The sequence below is a fragment of the Orycteropus afer genome, unplaced genomic scaffold, assembly GCF_000298275.1.
Source record: "Orycteropus afer afer isolate SDZICR_OR568_19922 unplaced genomic scaffold, OryAfe1.0 scaffold00227, whole genome shotgun sequence".
NCBI lineage: Eukaryota > Metazoa > Chordata > Mammalia > Tubulidentata > Orycteropodidae > Orycteropus > Orycteropus afer.
In genome coordinates, this window is record NW_006921814.1 from 579,024 (window position 1) to 600,165 (window position 21,142).

General features: G+C 40.6%; 1 protein-coding gene across 1 annotated transcript; it reads left to right on the forward strand.

Annotated features, from left to right (window-relative positions):
* Window positions 1–7,223: 7,223 nt before the first annotated feature.
* Window positions 7,224–18,388, forward strand: CUNH4orf36 (chromosome unknown C4orf36 homolog). Its single transcript, XM_007948836.1, has 3 exons — window positions 7,224–7,288; window positions 17,864–18,018; window positions 18,255–18,388. Exons 1-3 carry the CDS (start codon window positions 7,224–7,226, stop codon window positions 18,386–18,388), a joined length of 354 nt encoding a protein of 117 aa, XP_007947027.1.
* The last annotated feature ends 2,754 nt before the right edge of the window (window positions 18,389–21,142 follow it).

The window sequence follows — 21,142 nt, forward strand, 5'->3', positions numbered from 1 at the left end:
ATTTTGCTTAACTTTGAGGCAGGAATGAATTTGTTCCAGCATTTTATCTGTATTTTTTTCTTTCTCTAATAAACAGTATGAAAGGGATTACTCTTAAAAATTAAAAAGCATATTAGCATGTAATGTCTATTAAGGAGCTGAAGATGGCGATGTTTGATTTATTATTGTTTCCTAGGAAGTAGAAATGGAAGACTAGAAATAAGAGTTTATGGTAGAGAAGGAAGCAGACAGACAGTAGTCAAGGAGTGAAATTCATAAGCAGTTTTTTCATTGGCAGTTCAGTGCTTGAGCAAGTACAAGAAATTCTACATTTAAAAATAATTGCTTAAAAAGAAAATATTCTGAGTTTTAAGTTTGTCCTTGAGGACTTACATGCATTTCAATTCTAGAGTTTGGCTTAAAAGAAATTGCAATTTTTTAAAAAAAGAATCATAGTTTTTTCAAGGTAACTTCCAAAACTGATTGAAATTGAGGTGATAATTTCTTTTTTCATATTTTCTCAAGCAGAAAATATATACTTTTTATTATTAAAACTTCAAGGGAATGAGAGCCTTTCCTATATGAACATAAGGGATGGGGTGAGGAAAGGGAGATGATTTTGATACTGCAAAGGGTCTATCACAGAGCCTTGCATGCGGAAAGTGCCCAATAGATGTGTGTTGAATTGGCATGAATATAACTGAATTAATGTTTAAATGAAACATGAACCACTGAAATGCATAAAATTAATGAGTATATGAATAAGATAAACCTCAGATATTAATCAGGAGCCCCTGGGTGGCACAAAACATTAAGTGCTTGACTACAAACCAAAAGGTGACAGTTTGAACACATTAGACGTTCCTCCAAAGACAGGCAATCTGCTTCTGAGAATTTATAGCGTCCTAAATCCTATGGAGCAGTTTTGCACACACAGAGTTGCCATGAGTTGGAATTCACTCAATGACAAATTACAACAATAAATCATATTCCATGCTCTTGAATCAAGATAATGGATCTCATCTTCTTTGTTTCCCAAAGAAATAGGAACTTATCAACTGGGCAGTTTTACACCAAAGTAGGTTGTAGAACAAGATTTTTATGCACTATGTTGTGCCAATTGAGCATGATGTCCTCCAAGACTATGGTCCCAAGCCGGCAGGCCCAGTGATTCTCTCTCTCAAGGTGTTTGGTTGTTTCGGAGGCGCTACTCCAACACTGTCTTCTGTTGCTTCTATAATGTATGTGGATAATTTTGTAATACAAGTGCAATATTTTCTGTTTGATAAGGCAATTATGTGTTTAAGGTCCAGGAACTCATTGAATCTAGGCCACATGAAATAGGTAGGTGAGTGAATGTTATTGTAAGGAGGCAATGAAAAATCATGGGGACCCAGGATCACAAGGGATCCTGAGAACTCAGAGGAGATAGATAGCTCAGGAGTGAAACTGACTTGGGTTCAAATTTGGTCCTGTAATTTATTCATTGTGTGAACATAAGAAAGCCATTTTGTATCCCTTTAAATTCTTGTTTCCTCAACTGCAATAAGAAAACTATTATATTCTTTTCTCCAAAGCTTGTGAGGATTAAATATCATGTAAAGTGGTGAGAAGGATGGCTGGCATGGAGTAAGTCCCCAACAAATGCTTTTTAAAAAAATTTTTTTTTTTTACATTTTTTTTTAAAATTGTGACTTGGGTGAAAATTTACAGAGCAAATTCACTTTCCATACAGCAGTTCACATATACTGTGTCTCGTGACATTGACCACAATTTACCACAATGCAACATCTCCCCTCCTACTTCCTCCCAATAGTTACTTCTTCCCTGTGTCCATCCCTCCATGTACTCCTGCCCCCTGAGCTTTCTTCCTATGCATAAGCAGCCCTTCTTTCTCCCATGATTATTCTCTCCAAGGAGTGTATCTATGTCAGGGAAATGTTCAACTCATATACCTGTCTATTGTTGGCTGGAAGCCACAGGCGTGAGTTCAATTCCAGACCTGAAGGGCAGCTAGGGGTCATAGTCTCAGTGGTTCCACCAGGCTCTATCGGACCAGCAAACCTGGTCCCCGCCTTGTTTTTTTTTTTCTCCAAATGATTTTGAGTTTTGTTCCACATTGTTCTTCCTCTCTATCCAGGATCTCCTCCATAGATCCCCCTCTGAGTGGTTGACAGTGGTAGCCAGGCACCATCTAGTTCTTCTGGTCTCATAGTTGTATAGGCTGCAGATCTCATGGTGTACCAGTCACTTGGACTAATTGTTTCCATGAATTTTAGTTTTCTTCATTCTTCTTTGCTCTGGATGAGGAGAGACCCATCCTTGCATCTAGATGGCTGCTTGCACGCTTTTAAGATCCCAGTCGCTACTTGCCAAAGTAGGAGGTAGAACAATGTTTTGTGTAGTATGTTATGCCAATTGAGCTTGATGTCCCCTGAGACTAGCCTCAATAAATTTTAAAACACTGAAATACTGTAAAGCATCTTCCCAGATCACAATGCTATAAAATTAGAAATCAAAATAGGAAGATCAATGGAAAAAGAGCAAACACATGGACACTGAATAACACCCTTCTTAAAAACCAAAGACGATATTCAGGCAGCCAACCAACACATGAAGAAATGTTCTTGATCATAAGCCATTACCTCAGCCTTCTGGTTAGCCATCAAATGCCTTAGGCACTACACCACAAAAGCTCCCCATAAGCAATTGTTGTTGTTGTTGTTATGTGCTGTTGAGTCGGATCCGACTCATAGCAACCCCTCCTTGGGTTTCTGAGGCAGTATCACTACAGAAGTAGATTGCCGCATCTTCCTTCCGAGGAGTGGCTGGTGGATTTGAACCTCCAGCCTTCTGGTTAGCAGTCAAGTGCCTTAGGCACTATGTTACCAAAGCTCCCCATAAGCCATTAGAAAGATGAAAACCAAAAGTCTCATTGTTATGAGATACCATCTGTTCTGGTTACCTAGTGCCGCTCTGACAAGAATATACCATAAATGGGATGGCTTAAACAAACAGGAGTTTATTCTTTTACAGTTCTGGAGGCTAGAAGTCCGAGTTTGAAGTGCCGGACTCTAGGGGCTGTGTGAAAGCCCCTTGATTTGGGCTTCACTTCTGCCTCCTACTCCCTGCTCACTGAAGCTAGAGGCATCTCTCCACTTAGGCAGCTACTGGCTGTTGAGGCTAACAAGCACAAGGTTGACAAATAAAATGGCACAGTCCCGATGTTACCAAACCACACGGCAGGCCCTTAATTCAAGTCCATTGAAAGTCCCAAGGTCGACAGCGCATGACAGGCTGCTGAACAATGACCCAGCTACATGCAGGGTTCAAGCATGCTATAATCTAGAGACTATCCCCAAAACTTCTCCTTAAATACAGGAAGCATACCATATCCTTAGGGCAGCTACTCAGCTGTTCATAGTAGACTCCACCGTAGAGTTGATTACCAGTCTCATCATGGATAATACTACATCCAGCTGCCCAGCCCTCAACCCGGCCCACCTGAGCTGGCACACAAACTGAACTACCACACTATCTCACCCTGCACTAATAACAAAGTTCAAGAAGACATATAAAAAAATGCTGTTAAGGATGTGGAGAGATTGGGACTCTCACACAGTGCTGATGGGACTGTAAAATGATACATTCATTGTGAAAATCAATATGGCGATTCCCTAAAAAAATTGGAAATAGAAATACCATTTGATCTAGCAATCACATTACTACATATATATCCTAAAGAAGTGAGAGCCAGGACATGAACAGATATGTGCACACCCATGTCATCGCAGCACTACTCACAATAGCAAAGAGATGGAAACAACCTAAGTGCCCAAAAACAGAAGAATGGATAACCAAACTATTGTACAAACACACAATGGAATACTATGCAACACTAAAGAATAATGTAGAATCTGCAAAAGATTGCCTAACATGGATGAACTTGGAGGACATTATGCTGAGTGAAATAAGTCAGTCACAGAAAGACAAATATTGTACTAGTTCACTATTGTAAAAAGTCAAGGGAAGGTTTATATATGGAAGGAAACTAAATTTGTTGGTTACCAGGGATGGGAGGGGAGAGGAGGAAAAATTGCTAGATAGGTAAGAGATAAGTATTGATTTGGATGAAGGGAAAGGCAATATAACAAATTGACTGTCCAACACAATAACACTAAGGAAATGAAAGACACAGAGAGGTGCATAAGAATTGCAGACAAAAGGTAAGCACTTTCACATATACAGTACTGGGTTATCAGTGATAACAAACGTTAATCTATGGGTAAATAGATGGGTAGATAGGCTGAATGATCCTGTATGTCTAGGCAAAAGGGAATATACCCATGACCGCATATAAGGTTGACAGACTGTATTTCTACATACATATTTGTGTGCTGTCAGAATGTCCAAATAAATAGAAGTAACAGGGGGCAAAGTCATGATAACTTCTTAGGCACAGTCAACCACCTTGTTGGAGTGAGTTGTTGGACCTGTGGGCTCAGGACTGTGGTTGCAGGGGACATCAAGCTCAATCAATACTACACAAAAACATTGTTCTACATCCTACTTTGGTAAGTAGCAACTATGGTCTTAAAAGCTTGCAAGTGCCATCTAGATGCAACAATGGGTCTCTCTTCATCCAGACCAAAGAATAATGAAGAAAACCAAAGACACATGGAAATTATTAGTCCAAGGGACTAGTGGACCATGTAAACCTCAGCCTACATGACCATTTGACCAGAAGAACTAGATGGTGCCCAGCTACCACTGTCAACCACTCAGTGCGGGAGATCCTGGATAGAATGGGAGAACAATGTGAAACAAAAGTCAAAATCATAAAAAAAAAAAAAGACCTGGTTTACTGGTCTGATAGAGCCTGGTGAGATCCTTGAGACTATGGCTCCTAGTTACACTTCAGGACTGGAACTCACTCCTATGGCTTCCAGCCAATCAACAGACAGGCATATTGGGTGAACAATTATGCCAACCAGGTAGATACCTCCTTAGAATGATCAATCAATCATGGGAGAACAGAATGGCAGTATTTGCCCTGGGAGATAGCTAAGGGGGCAGGAATGTATAGGAAAGAAGAACACAGGGAAGAGGTAACTACAGGGAGCGAAGTTGAGGCTAAAGTGAGTCCCTGCCTGGTGTGTGATCAAGCTGAATCAATTCACACACACTGCATACTTGAGAGATGAGAAAGTTAATTCACTACCATGGGCGTGGTAAAGTGACAGGGGCCAGTACCCAAATATGACTCCCAAAATGGGGTTGAGGTAGTTTTTGTAAGGTTCAAGAAAAGGGTCTATATAAATGAATGCAAATTTCAGGAATTTGGGCATAAGTTAGTTGGAGATTGGCTGAGGTTTTATTCGCCTTGTTTCAATGGGACAGTCAATTTTTAATGCAGTGAGCTTGTGCACCATGAGTCACACATATTTCCTGTCATCAGCTGATCAGGGCTTAGGCAGAGAGGGAGATGTTCTGAGCAAATTTGTTCCATTTGTCTTACTGTGAATGTCTGCAGGCCAACACAGATATGTTCTGGTTCTAACTGATTTCAAGTTGGTCTTGGCTGGGCTTCTGAAAAACAGCTAAGGAAACCAGTTATTATGTCTGCTCATCTGTCTCCAACCCTGGTCGAGGATGGTTTCAGAGCGGATGGGGACTGGAGCTTCAGTTAAACTAGGCTTCAGGAGGAAATGGGAGGAGAGCTGTTACATTGTGGGGACTGCAGTCAATGTCATGAAACAAAATGTGTATAAACTGTTTTATGGAAAATGAATTTCCTCTGTAAACTTTCACCCAAATTACAATGAAAATTAAAAACAAAACATCTCTTAACAGTGAAAATGTGTCATAGTCAACACAAAAGAATTAAACATCCATCTTTAAATCCTGCACCTCAAACGGTCCCCAAAATGATTCCCCAAACTGGTTCTCAGCAACTTCTTTAAGTTTAACAGTGTAGTTTTCCGAGATAGGCTTAGCTTTCAGTTCTCTCTGTCGTTGCACATTTGTTTTGTTAAGCGTGTGTCCTTCCAGGGCTGTTTAATCCCGTGGCCAAAACCCACACCACGGAGTTGGGGGGAGGTGGATCTCCCGAGCCTCAGCCGCAGGGCCCCCTCCTCAGCCCCCTGCCGGGCGGGCGTCCTTGCTGGCACCATAAAGCCCTTTATTGAGGCTCACGCGTCACGCGGGGCTGCCCGAGCCTTGGGCGCCCAGGCCACGTCAGCAGCCCGCAGAAAGCAGGAGTGTGTGCCCGCGGTGCGGGCACGCGGCGTGTGCTCGGCCATGTGCTCCTAGCAGGGCGCTCGCTCTGCCCTCGGTCCGCGGGGCACCGACCCGCAGAAACGTAAGACTCCGGTAATCAGAAGGTGAGATGAAGCCAGCGGGGCACCCTCTCCTGTGGGACCCGAATCCCTGATGCCCGACAGACTGGCCTTACTGGATTTTCTGCTGCTGCCTTGCGTTGCATTTCGGGCGAGTCAGAGGAAGGGTGGGGCCCTAGCGTGGGAAGGTCGAGGACAGAGAAGCCTGCCCGCGCCTTCGCCCCAGGCTCTGCGGATGTCAAGGCTTCCACCCCTCCTGAGAACCGGTTTCTATAAGGAACTGTGCATCCCGGGAAGAGAAGGAGAATCGACTCGGTCCTCAGAAGTGTGAATGGGAGGGCAAATGGAAGCATTGCTTAAAGTTTGCCTCTATGTTAGTTCATAATTTCGAATGACAGAAAACCCTGGAAGTTTTGCATCGTTTAAAGGGCTGGAGCTAGGGTCGCGAAGTTCCTGTGCGGGCAGGGCCGTTTGTGGTAACACGTCGCCACACTCATACACATTATGGTAATGCGGAGTTTGAGCTAGCTTGGCAGGTTCAGTCAGTGTCAGAATACCATGGGAAAATAACAGATGCTGTTAACCGATTACCTGTCTCAATATGACAAATCTTAACTGGAACTTTTTCCTTACATGGTGGTGAGAAATGGTAAAATGAGTTCATGGAAAATAATAGAGAACACAGTTCTACTTTCAGGATTCAGGCTGAATGAATAGTTATTGTGATCTTCCTGACATTTAGTTTTCAGTTCTTTTTCTGAATCTTTTTGTTATTTGGCTATATCAATATTCAAGTGAAAGCAATTGATTTGGTGCATTTGCAATCATTTCAGACAAAGTGATCACAGTGCTTATCATCATCACACCAGGCACCTATGCAAGGAAATGCGACTGTAATAATTCATCATGGCGTATGGCTTGCCAAGAAAGAACACAGTGAAAACTCTTTTGGGGGGCGGTTGTTTTAATGTGTAAGTATTTTTTTTTCATGGTAAGTATTGTCTAGGCATGCAGGATAACCTTGCTAAAATAAAAATACTGGATACCCTTATGTATCCCATGAAATACTGGACTATGTAAGTGAGATAGTTTCAGTTGTCTGGAGGTCCTGAGGAGTCCTGGTGGCACAGTGTTAACGCTTCACCACTAACTGTAAGGTTGGCGGTTGGAACCCTTCAGGTGCTCAGTGGGAGAGCTATGTGGTGGTCTTCTTCCATAAAGATTCACAACCTTGGAAACCTTACGATGGGGCAATTCTGTTCTGTTTATGAGTTGGGATTCAACCTCTTTGTTTAGAAGTTCTTGGGTGGTGCACATGATTGGTACTAGTCTACTATCCTAAAGGCTGACTGTTCAAACCCATCCAGCAGGGTCAGGGAATAAAGCCCAGGCAGATCTTCTGTGAAGATTACAACCAAAAAAAAAAAAAAAAAAAAAATCCATGGAGTAGTTCTATTCTGTAACACATAGGGTAGCCACGAGTTTGACTCCTCCACAGAAACTTTTTTTTTTTGGCTACTGAAATTTTTTTAAGGCATCTGCTTTTATAAAAGTTTATAACTTATTTTACACATAAGAACTCATCTAATTGCCAAATGAGAAAACTGAGGTTCAGAGATTAGTTTGCTCAAACTCATAGCCATGTAAGAATGAAGTAAGAGAGAGTTTGAGTTTTCTTAGTTCAAAACAACATTTTCTACTACTGCCGCCCCCCCCCCCCAAAAAAAAACCCCACAAGCTCAGTGCTGTCAAGTTGATTCAACTCATAACAACCAGTTCTTGGGTTTCCGAGATATTGCCGTAGATTGCCCAATCTTCCTTCTGAGGAGTGTCTGGTGGGTTTGAACCAGCAGCCTTCTGGTTAGCAGTCAAATGCCCTAGGCCCTACGCCACTACTACTTCCCACTACCTTAAAATACTTCTTTGTTGTTGTTAGATGCCGTCCAGTTGGTTCTGACATGTAGCGACCTTATGTACAACAGGATGAAACACTGCCTGGTGCCTCATAATCATTGCTATGTTTGAGCCCATGTTGTAGCCCATTTCGTTGGGCGTCTTCCTCTTTTTCACTGACCCTCTACTTTACCAAGGATGATATCCTTGGTATCATGGTACTCCAGGTACTGGTTCCTCCTGACAACATGACCAAAGTACAAGATGCAGAGTCTTGCCATCCTCACTTCTAAGGAGCATTCTTGCTGTATTTCATCCAAGACAGATTAGTTTGTTCTTCTGGCACTCCATGGTATAGTCAATATTCTTTGCCAACACCAAAGTTCAAATGCATGAATTCTTCTCTGGTCTTCATTATTCATTGTCCAGTCTTCACAATACATATGAGGCTATTGAAAATACCGTATCTTGGATCAGGAGCACCTTAGCCTTCAAAGTGACATCTTTGCTCTTTAACACTTAAAGGAGGTATTTAGATAGTCAGTGCCTAAGGCATTTGACTGCTAACCAGAGGGTTGGCAGTTCAAACCCACCAGCTCCTCCATGAAAAGATGATTGGCGGTTCAAACCCACCAGCCACTCCATGGAAGGAAGATGGGGCAATCTACTTCTGTAAAGATTTACTGCCTCGGAAACCCAATGGGGATTGCTGTGAGTTGGAATCAACTTGATGGCAGTGGGTTTTGGTTAATCTATATAAAGGAGCTCTGGTGATATAGTGGGTAAGGCATTTGTCTACTAACCAGCAGGTAGGTGGTTCAAACCCACCAGCTGCTCTGCAGGAGGAAGATGAGGCAGTCTACTTCTGTAAAGATTTACAGCCTTGGAAACTCAATGGGGGGGTCTCTATGCGTCAGAGTCAACTCAATGGCAATGGGTTTAATCTATCTAAAAATGTCATGGACCTGTGAAAAGCTTGTATAGGCACCAGTAATGAATAAACTTGACTCTGATCAGCATAATTGTTATTCAACACCAGTTTCAGGAAGGACGTGAAATTAACTGGTACAAAAGGTCAGTTTTGCATCATGTACATTTTGGAAGGCGTTATGTTGATGAAAAGGGCTTTGAAATCATAAAGACCTGGGCTCAAGCTTGGTCCAACCACTGCCTCCCTCTGTGAACTTGAGCAAATTATTTCTCTGTGCTTTGGTCTTCATGTCTGTAAAATGGATACAATAATACCTATCTATATGGCATGGATTACAAATGAAGTAATGTATGTGAAGCATTTGTACATTGTAAGTAAGCACATAATGAATATGTGTTGCACACATGCATACATATGTAAATATGTAAACACATGGGGCCATATTACACTTTTTTTTTTTTCCCCCTGTAATGTATCTTGCATGGCACATAGTGATTAAGAGGAAAGATTCTGGAGTCCGACTTTCTGGGTTCAAATCCTGGTTCTGAAACCAAAAGCTGTGTGACCTTGGGCAAGTTGTACTGTGTTTTTCAGTTTCCTCATCTGTTAAATGAGAATAATAACACCTGCCTACTTATGATTGTTGAAATTAAATGAGCTCACATGTGTAAACTGTTTAAGGCAATGCCTAGCATATTGTTAGTGCTATATAATAAGCATTATCTATTTCATTGGGGAGCTCTGGTAGCCTAGTGGCTAAAGCACTTGACTGCTAACCAGAAGGCTGGTGGTTCAAACCCACCAGCCACTCCTCGGAAGGAAGGATGGGCAATCCTACTTCCGTAGAGATACTGCCTCGGAAACTCAAGGAGGGGTCGCTATAAGTCAGGTCCGACTTGATGGCACATGACAACAACAACAACATTTCATTGTTCTTCTTTCCAAATCAACATATAGTAGATCAGCTTCATTCCATGTAACAGCAGCATCAGGTCATGTTACATGTATATACCTCACTTCAACCAGGCCTTTCTTTTCTTTTTTTTTAAATAAATAATTCTTCAATAAACATTGTTGCAAATACACTTCATACACTTGTTCAAGTACATCTGTAATTGTAGAATTCAAGCCATATCTAAAAATGAATTGATGAAGTATCAAGTAAGCTGGAGGAGGAAAACAAAGGGATGGCATGTGTGTGACACCCTCACTTCTCCAATTTGGACCAAAATAAGTCTTAAGGATCTCTGGAGTGCAGTGATTAAGACATTTGGATGCTAACCAAAAGGTAGGTAATTCAAACCCACCAGCTACTCTGCAGGAGAAAGAAGAAGCAGTCTATTTCCATAAAGACTTATGGAAATCCTTTGGGGCAGTTCTACTTTGTCCTATAGGGTCACTATGAGTTGGAATTGACTCAATGGCAGTGAGGTTTTGTGTGTGTGTGTGTGTGTGTGTGCCTTTTTATGCATATAAGGCTGCACTTGCATTGACTGTAGAAGAGAAATATGTTGTTGTTGTTGTTGTTAGGTGCCGTCAAGTCATCTCTGACTCATAGTGACCCTGTGCACAGCAGAACAAAACACTGCCCGGTCCTGTTCCAGCTCCATGATCCTTGCTATACTTGAGCCCATCATTGCAGCCACTGTGTCAATCCATCATGTTGCAGGCCTTCTCTGCTTTTGTCGACCCTCCACTTTACTAAGCATGACATCCTTCTCCAGGTTATGGTCTCTTCTGACAACATGACCAAAGTAGGTGAGATGAAGTCTGACCATTCTCGCTTCCAAGGAGCATTCTGGCTTCACTTCCTCCAGGACAGATTTGTTAGATCTTTTTGCAGTCCATGGTACTTTCAGCATTCTTTTCCAGCACCACAACTCAAAAGCATCAACTCTTCTTTGATTTTCCTTATTCATTGTCCAGCTCTCACATGTATATGAGGCGATTGAAAATACCATGGATTGTGTCAGGTGCACCTTAGTCCTCAAGGAGACATATTTGCTCTTCAGCACTTGAAGGAGGTTCTTTGCAGTTGACTTGCCCAGTGCTATGCATCATCTGATGTCCTGACTGCTGCTTCCATTGGCCTCAATTGTAGAACCAAGCAATGTGAACTCTTTGACAACTTTAATCTTTTCTCCATTTATCATGATGCTACTTATAGGTCCATTTGTGAGGATTTTTGTTTCTTTATATTGAGATGTAATCCATACTGCAGACTGTATTCTTCAGTCTTCATCAGTAAGTGCTTCAAGTCATCCTCACTTTCAGCAAGCAGAGTTGTGTCATCAGTGTATCACAGGTTGTTAATGACTCTTCCTCCAATCCTGATGCCACGTTCTTCTTCATATAGTCCAGCTTCTCAGATTATTTGCTCAGCATATAGATTGAATAAGTGTGGTGAAAAGATACAACCCTAACACACTTCCTTCTTGATTTTAAACCATGCACTGTCTCCTTGTTCTGTTCAAGTGACAGCCTCCTGGTCTATGTACAGGTTCCTCATGAGTACAATGAAGTGTTCTCGAATTCTCATTCTTCTCAATGTTATCCACAATTTTTTATGATCCACATGATCAAATGCTTTTGCATAGTCAATAAAACACAAGGAAACATCTTTCTGGTGTTTTTTGCTTTGAGCCAAGATCCATCTGATATCACCAGTGATATCCCTTGTTCCGTGTCCTCTTCTGAATCCAGCATGCACTTCTGGAAGTTCTCTGTCAATATGCTGCTGCAACCATTTTTTGAATATCGTTCAGTAAGATTTTACTTGCATGTGATATTAATGATATTGTTGGATAATTTCCACATTCTGGAATGGGTACAAATATGGATCTCTTCCAGTCCGTTGGCCAGGTAGCTGTCTTCCAAATCTCCTGGCATAGCTAAGTGAGTGCCTCCAGTGCATCATCCATTTGTTGAAACATCTCAATGGATGTTCCGTCCATGGTATTTTCAATTGCCTCATACACATGTGAAATCTGGACAGTGAATAAGGAAGACCAAAGAAGAATTGATGTATTTGAATTGTAGTGTTGGTGAAGAGTACTTGAAATACCATGGACGCCAGAAAACAAACAAATCTATCTTGGAAGAAGTACAGACAGAATTCTCCTAAGAAGTGAGAATGGCCAGACTTTGTCTCATGTACTTTGGTCATGTTGCCAAAAGGGACCAGTCCCTGGAGAAGGATATGCTTGGTAAAGTAGAGGATCAACATAAAAGGGGAAGACCCTCAATAAGATGGACTGACAATAGCTACAATCATGGGTTCAGACATAGCTAAGATTGTAAGGATGGCTCAGGACCTTGGCAGTGCTTCGTCCTATTGTACATAGAGTCACTGTGAGTTGGAGCCAACTTGACAGCACCTAGCAACAACATACATGTACATACATGCATGCATATCCATATATATAATAAGTGGGGTAGGAGCTCTGGTAGCATAGTGCCTAAGGCACTTGACTGCTAACCAGAAGGCTGGTGGTTCAAATCCATCAGCCACTCCTCAGAAGGAAGGTTGGGCAATCTACATCCATAGTGATAGCGCTTCAGAAACCCAAGGGGAGGGGTCGCTATGAGTCAGGTCTGACTCGACGGCACGTAACAACAATAAGTGCCTATAGATAGATCTAGCTGTGCACACACATATATTCACATTTTTGTACTCATACACATATATGCCTATATCCACCCTTTTTCTCATGTGTACTTCTTGGTGATGTCATTCACCTTGATCAAGCTATGTGCACTTCACTCACATTCCCATCATCAAAAATAACTCTGGTGGCATAATGCCAAGGCATTTGACTGCTAACTAGAAGGCTGGAGGTTCAAGCCCACCAGCCACTCCTCAGAAGGAAGGTTGGGCAATCTACTTCTGTAGTGATACCACCTTGGAAACCCAGGGAGGGTTTGCTATGAGTTGAATCTGACTCGATGGCAGTGGGTTTTTTTTTTTTTTTTTTCATTCTCTTGGGAGTTCTTCCCCTGCTGATAGCCACGAATGAGCATTGGTCTGTGTAAATATATCTATTCTTATCTTTTTATAAAAGTGTGATCATACAATATTTATACTTTTGTGATTGACTTATTTCACTCAGCATGACGTCTTCCAGATTCATCCATGTTATTTGAGGACTCACCATTATTCTTTATAACTGCATAGTATTCCATTGTATGTATATACCAAAAAACCAGAACCAAACACTGCCGTCCAGTCAATTCTGACTCAAAGCAACACTTCCTTGGTTTCCGAGGTGGTGTCTCTATGGAAATAGATTGCCCAGTCTCCTTCTGAGGACAGACTGGTGAGCGCCAGCCTTCTGGTTAGCAGTCAAATGCCTTAGGCACTATGACATTTTATTTATACATTCCTGCATTGAGGGGTGCTTAGGTTTCCATCTTTTTGCTATTGTGAATAATGCTACAATGAACTTAGATGTGCATATGTCATAAAATATTTCTATTTCTAGCTTTGTGAGGAAGTGGCATACTATTTCCATAGTGATTGTACCATTTTCCAGTTCCATCAATGGTTCCAATCTTCCCACACCCTCTGCTGCATTTTTTTTTAAATTTTTTTGTCAGTGCCATTTTTGCAAGGGTGAGATGGTGTCTCATTGTAGTTGATTATTATCTCTCTAATGGCTAATGAAGGAGCTCTGGTGACATAGTGGTTAAAGCATTTGGCTGCTAACCAAATGGTTGGCTGGAGCCACCAGCTACTCCATGGGAGAAAGATGTGCAGTCTGCTTCTGTAAAGATTTACAGTCTTGGAAACCCTATGAAGAAAGTTCTGCTTTGTCCTTTAGGGTTACTGTGAGTGTATTGACTCAATGGCAGCAGGGAAAGGCAAGTGATCATGAGCATCTTTTCACGCAGTTGTTGGTCTCTAGAATGTCTTCTTTGGTGAAGTGTCTGTCCATGTCCTTTGCCTATTTTTAAATTGGATTGTTTGTCTTTTTGTTTTTGAATTGTTGAAGTTTTCTATATATTTTAGAGATTAGACCCTTGTTAGATATATCATGCCTGAAGATTTTTTCCTAGTCTGTAGGTTCTTTTCACTCTATTGATAAAGTCTTTGTTGCATAAGTATTTAATCTTTGTTGTTGTTGTTATTACGCCGTCGAGTTGGACCTGACTCATAGTGACCCCTCCTTGGATTGCCAAGGCAGTATCACTATGGAAGTAGATTGCCCACCTTTCCTTCCGAGGAGTGGCTGGTGGGTTTGAACCGGCCAGCCTTATGGTTAGCAGTCAAGTGCCTTAGACACTATGCTACCAGAGCTCCTAGAAAGAGACGGCCAAGTCGGCCAGGTCTATGTGGCGGGGAGTGGCTGGTGGATTTGAACTGCTGGCCTTGCGCTTGACAGGTGACTGCCTTAGGCCAGAAGCAATCTTTAGGCAGTCCCAATTATCTATTTTTCTTCTGTTGTTCATGCATTTTTGTATATTTGATAATTTTTTTGAATTAAGTCTCATAGTTTTGTTCTTATGCTATCTTCCAGAAGATTTATAGTTTTAGCTTTAACATTTAGATCTTTGATCCATTTTGAATTAATTTTTGTGTATGGTGTGAGGTGTGGATCCCAATTAATTTTTCAGCAACTGGATATCCAATTTTGCCAGCAATATTTATTTAAAAGATTGTTTCTGTCCCATTTAATGGACTTTGACCCTTTATCAGAAATCAGCTGCCCATAGATAGATGGATTCATTGTGGGTTTTCACTTCTTTGGTCTATGTGCCTGTCCTTGAACCAGTTTTGATTACTGTGGCTGTGTAGTATGCTTTGACATAGGAAGTGTGAAGCCTCTTGTTCTTCCTCAGTGTTGCTTTGGATATTCAGTCCTCTTTCCTTTTCATATAAAGTTGGTGATTAGTTTTTCCATTTTAGTAAAGAGTGTTGTTGGAAGTTGGATATGGATTGCCTTATATCTATAGATCACTTGGGTTATTATTGACATTTTTCACAATGTTAACTCTTCCATCCATGAGTGTGAAATGTTCTTCCATTTGTGTCGGTCTCTTTTAGTTTGTGCAGTAGTACTTCATGGTTTGCATTATATAGGCTTCTTAGTTATCTAGTGCTACTGTAACATAAATACCACAAATGGGTGGCTTTAACAGGAAATTTTTTCCTCACAGTTTAGGAGACTAGCAGTCTGAATTCAGGGTGCTGGCTCTAGTGGAAACCTTTTTCTCTCTCAGCTCTGGAGGAAGTTTCTTTTACCTTTGAACTTCTGTTTGTGGGAGATCTTCATGTGGCTTGACATCTCTCTTCTTCCATCTTTATTTTTTTATTTTCTCATTTCATTTCTCTTTATATCTCAAAAGAGATTGACTTAAGACACATTTTACACTAATCCTGTCTCATCAGTGTAACAAAGACAACCCATTACCAAATGGAATTATAACCACAGACACAGAGGTTAGGATTACAACATATATTTTTTTGGGGGACACAATTCAGTCCATAACAATAGGTATTTTACATTCCTGGTTAGATTTATTCCTACCTCTTTTATCATTTTAGGAGCTCTGGTAGAGTAGTGCCTAAGGCACTTGACTGCTAACCAGAAGGCTGGCGGTTCAAACCCACCAGTCACTCCTTGGAAGGAAGGTTGGGCAATCAACTTCCATAGTGATACCACCTCGGAAACCCAAGGAGGGGTCATTATGAGTCGGGACCGACTAGATGGCACATAACAACAACAACATTTTATCATTTTGGGGTCTATTGCCAATGGTATTGTTTTTCTTGATTTCTTTTTCAGAGTTCACCTTGGTAGTGTAAAGAGATTCAGTTGATTTGTGTGTGTGTGTGTGTGTGTGTGTGTGTGAATCACTTCCTTGAATTCTCCCATTAGATCCAATAGCTTGCTTGTGGAATCTCTGGGATTTCATATGTATAGGATTATGTCATTTGTGAATAGATACAGTTTCACTCATGGGGAAGTCTGTCTCCATTGAGAACAGTGTTGGTTATTGTTTTGCATATATGCCCTAATTCCATAGGGTTTTCAATGGTAAATTTTCTGGAAGCAGATTACCAGGGTTTTCTTTCTGAATGTATTCAAACTTCCAACTTTTTGGTTCACAACCAAATGTATTAACCGTTAAGGGTGGTGGGGAGGGGGGTACCCAAAGAAACAAACTCAATGCCATTAAGTTGATTCTGACTCATGGTGATTCCCACTGGGTTTCCAAGGCTGTAAATCTTTACGGAAGCAGACTGCCTTATCATTCTTCCACTGAGCGGCTGGTGGGTTTCAACTACCAACTTCCTAGTTAGCAGCCAAATGCCTTAGCGACTACACCACCCGAACTCCTTATTAACCATTAATGACTCTTTTTAATGTTGCAATTTGGAATTTCACACTCTTCTAAGGGTTCTCTTGGTACAAATGATTAAAAAATAAATATAATATTAATTCTGTGAAATAAAATGAATTCTGAGGTCTTCAGCAATTAGAAGCATTTAAAGATAAGAAGCATGGACTTTGTACCCAGAAACTCCCAGCTTAAATATCAGTTCTGGTTCTTAATTATTTAACTACTGAGCCTCAGTTTCCTTGTTTGTAAAATTATGATAACATTTATCTGCCTGGTGCTTGTAAGGGTTAAAATTAGCACTTAGTGTATGCCAACCACCCTGTTCAATGCATGACTACTCCTTTCTTGCTCAATGTGATAAATTTTTGATGAGCCATAAAAGACTGGGAGCTTATAGTCAGTGACATCACTAGGGTTAGTGTCAACCAGTGTGACACAGCAAATCCCCCTCTGGTGTGGATAGTGGCCCAGCCCTGTCCACCCCCAAGCAGGGCCCAACAGGCTATGTTAGACTACTGTTTCTGGCCCCTGCTCCCTACTCTTCTCCCATCAGCCAAGGCAGAGACCCTCCTCTCTGCCCACTGACAGGTGCCGTGCCTGCCTGCTAGCACTCTGATTGGCAGGTGAGGGGTGGTGGGGCCCACCAACCCAAACTCTGGGAACATTTTGGTGTGGTCCCCTCTGACAGTGATTCTACTGCTTAGAATTCTTAACTGTGTCCTCTTAAAAGACATAGAAAGATTGGATTGACTCCAGGGAGGTTGTATTGTGAACAAAAGTTCCTGGCATAATTTCTGGTCACTTTTCAATGTATCTGTATAGTAATTAATATAAGGCTCTTTCTCCTGGCTAGGAGCTCTGGTGGCATAGTGCTTAAGGCATTTGACTGCTAACCAGCAGTCTGGCAGTTCAAACCCACCAGCCACTCCTCCGGAGGAAGATTGGGCAATCTCCTGTAGTGATATCACCTTGGAAATCCAATGAGGTGTGCCCATGAGTCAAATTAACTTGATGGCAGTGAGTTTGGTTTTTGGTTTTCTCCTAGCTAGATTTATAGCTTGGGAAAATCCTGAATGCCTTCCTGTAAACCAAAATGTCTAGTGGACTAGCATCTATTAAGAATGATAGAAAAATTCAGGAATGGTTAATGGTGATGATTGAACAACATGATTAATGCAATTGAGTTGCTGAACTGTACATGTGTAGACTGTAGAAATGGCAAATATTTTATTACCTAAATATTTACTACAATAAGAAGAAAAAAAAAAGCCACCAAATCTAGTGCATAATGGAACTGAAAATTAATAATTAATAATATGACACACAACAGCTGCTTCAATAAATATTTATTGAATGAATTAATGAATTTATATCCCAGACAGGAAACTTGGGATCTTGTGCTGCTTACAAAGACCTGGTATGAGAACTTAGCCAAGATCAGGTTGCCTTTCTTAGAAGAAATTACCTTTGGTAGTCCTATACAACTCATAAAATGTAACACCTTTAAGAATGGTCTGCTCCCCTCAGCAGAAAGTAAGTAAGTAAGATGTACTTTAATAAGTTAAATTGTGCATGTGTCATTTTGCTTATTATCAGAGAAATGTTTCAGTATGCACATCCACACTTATACTCTGTCTTTGTAGCCTTGTCATCTTGTTCAGTATTAAAGAATGTGAATTTTGCAGTGTGATAAGTAAATCATTTAGTGTGACTGAATCATGCCTGGTGAAAAATGTCAATCCAATGGTTTTGTGTATTTTGTTTTTTAGCCATCAAAATTGAAAGGAAGCATGAAATGAAGCGCCTAAAAGACCTCAAATGTCAGAAAAAATTAGCTGAGGAAATTCAGTTTTCCCTAAGGGACAAGCCAATGGGTTTGAGAAGACCTCTTCCACCTAAGTGACAATCATTTCAGCATCAAATCTGTACTCTGTTATTTCCACATCCAAAGGGATGAAGGGCTCTGAAACTTGCAATGTGTAAAGTTCAGTGCAGACATATGAGTGTCCTGGTGAAGAAGCCAGCTCTCCCAGACATGGGTTAGTGGACAGATCTCACATATTGACTGGGTGCCTGCATACACTCTTCCCTTTTTTGTATCACAAGCTACAGCACTGTAAGTAGGTGAAAATGCAGCTGGAGTTGAGCAATGTGGTGTGTTCATTTTGATTTTTATAAAATTACAATAAGGGAAGAGGAAACTCCTTCGTCAGAGGTATTATTTTGAAGAGACTTTTGAGTCTGTGTTTTGGAGATCCCAAGGAGGAACAAAAAGAAGATGAGAGAGAAATTCTTTTAAAAATGATAAACTGTGACCAATTTTATTTGGTTAAGGAAAATTTTATGTTTCATTGTACTGATCTCCATTTTCCAATTTTCAATGAAACATCATTTATTATTCTCATGTGATACTTTAAGGTAGCAAGTAGAACTTTGCTTTTGTTTTCCTAAAAAATTGTAAGACTTTTTTCCTTCTGCCTAATTTCCTGTAAAGTATGGAAAGCACACATACATATGTGAAAGTGACATGAAAATACAGAAAAGGCTTTATTATGAAGAAAATTCTTATTATACAGAATAGCTGGGGAATGGGGACTGGATTAACTGGGGAAATATTTCATTTGGATGAACTAATTTTCTGAGAATTTTAATTCAATAAAACACAATGGATGTTAAAGCTATACTTAAGTACAATTTAGTGCTTTGTAAATGGTTCTGTAGGCATTTTAGAATCTTCTGGTATCTTTGTCTCATTATGTAAGGCATAGTGTTTCAGAGTGCAGAGTGACTGCCTTTCTTCAAGTTCTACCTTGGCTGCTTACCATAGTGTGACTTTGAGTAACTTACTTTATGTAAACTCTGTACTACTTTCTGTTTTCTTGTGTGTAAAGTAGGGATAATAGTGGTACCTACTTTACAGGGTTGTCATGAGAATTAAATGTCATGAGGAGACTTCCTGCATACTATGAGAAATACTCTAGCGATAGCCATTACTGTGAGCATCATCACCCTTTAAACATATTAAAGGTATGCTGTTGTTGTCAGCTACTATCGAGTAAACTGACTCATGGCCATCTTATGTACAGCAGAATGAAATGCTGCCTGGTCCTGCAGTATCCACATGATTGCCAGTATGTTGGAGTCCATTGTTGGGGCTGTTGTGCCAATCCATCTCACTAAGGGTTTCTCATACCCTCACTGGCCCTCTGCTTCACCAAACATCATGTTCTACTTTGATAAATGTCATTTGCAGTGGTACAATGGTTAAAGCATTTGGCTGCTAACCAAAAAGTCAGCAGTTCAACCCAACAGCTGCTCCTTGGGAGAAAGATGAGGCAGTCAGCTTTCATAAAGATTTAGGAGCTCTGATGGTGTGGTTAAAGCATTTGGCTGCTAACCAAAAGGTCAGCGGTGTGAACTCACCAGTTGCTCTATGGGGGAAAGATGAGGTAGTCTGCTTCAGTAAAGATTTACAGCCTTAGAAACCCTATGGGGCAGTTTTACTCTGTCTTAACGAGTCACTCTAAGTCTGAATCAACTCAATGGTGGTGGGTTTGGTTTGATGACATGTCCAACGCAAAAAAGTCAGATGATGTTCTCCGTGCTTTGTAACATTTTCATTGGCTAATTTTCAGATGTAGCTTGTCAGCCCTTTCTTCCTAATTTGACTTAGTCTGAAAGTTCTGCTGAAGTCTGTCCACTATGGATTACCCTATGTGAGATGCTGGTGGCATAACTTCTGCTGTCATAGCAACACACAAGCCATCACAGTACAACAAACTGATGGGTAGGTGGTGGAATCTAGGTATAGAAGATGTGTCATGGTGAACTGACTCTGTTGACCTTTGTGGAGACTAGAAGACTAGAAAATTGTAGAGATTAGAAATTTGAAAACAAATTTTCAAAAATTTGTTTTTGTTCTTGTAAATGTGTATATACTTGATTTTTGGGTTCAAAATGTGGCCACTGCACCTATTGTATGTCCTGATCATCAGTTTAAAAGTGATATTCCCTGATAATCAGCTTGACACTGGTGTCTTTCTCTTAAAAGTAACATGGAAAATTTGCAAAAAAAAATCAAATGCAAATCATATCCCTATGTCCCCACTGTGTAGCCCTGAAACATGAATACCCTTTTATGGTCTGTCCTTAGGAACCACCAGGGAACCTTAACTATTTCAAACCTCATCTGAGCCTTACACCCCCTACTTGTTGACATTAATTAGAGATATATGCTTTGCCCTTCTTCCAAGTTATTACGAAAATGAGTGAAATATGTATCTGTTTGCAAAAAAACTTTCCACAATAAAAAAATTAATGTTCCTTGGCAAAGGTGGTATTTGAGGGAAATTTAGTTCTTCCATTATTTATTCTCTTGAGAGAAAAGTGCCTGGTTGCAGCCTTAAGATTCTTTGAATTACGTTATGCTTTTGGGCAGATGTTTAAAACTGGACATATTGCAATAAAATTGCATTGCAAAATAAATTTGAATTATATGTATTAATATTTCTGTCTCTCCTGAAATTGATGTAAAGTTAGGGATGGTTTATCTTAACATCCAAGTGCCTGGTCCAATGCCTAACTCATGGAGAATGTCAGTATACTTTTATTGATCCCAAAATTCCCTGGGGTCAGAAGTCTCTAATACAAAGCACTT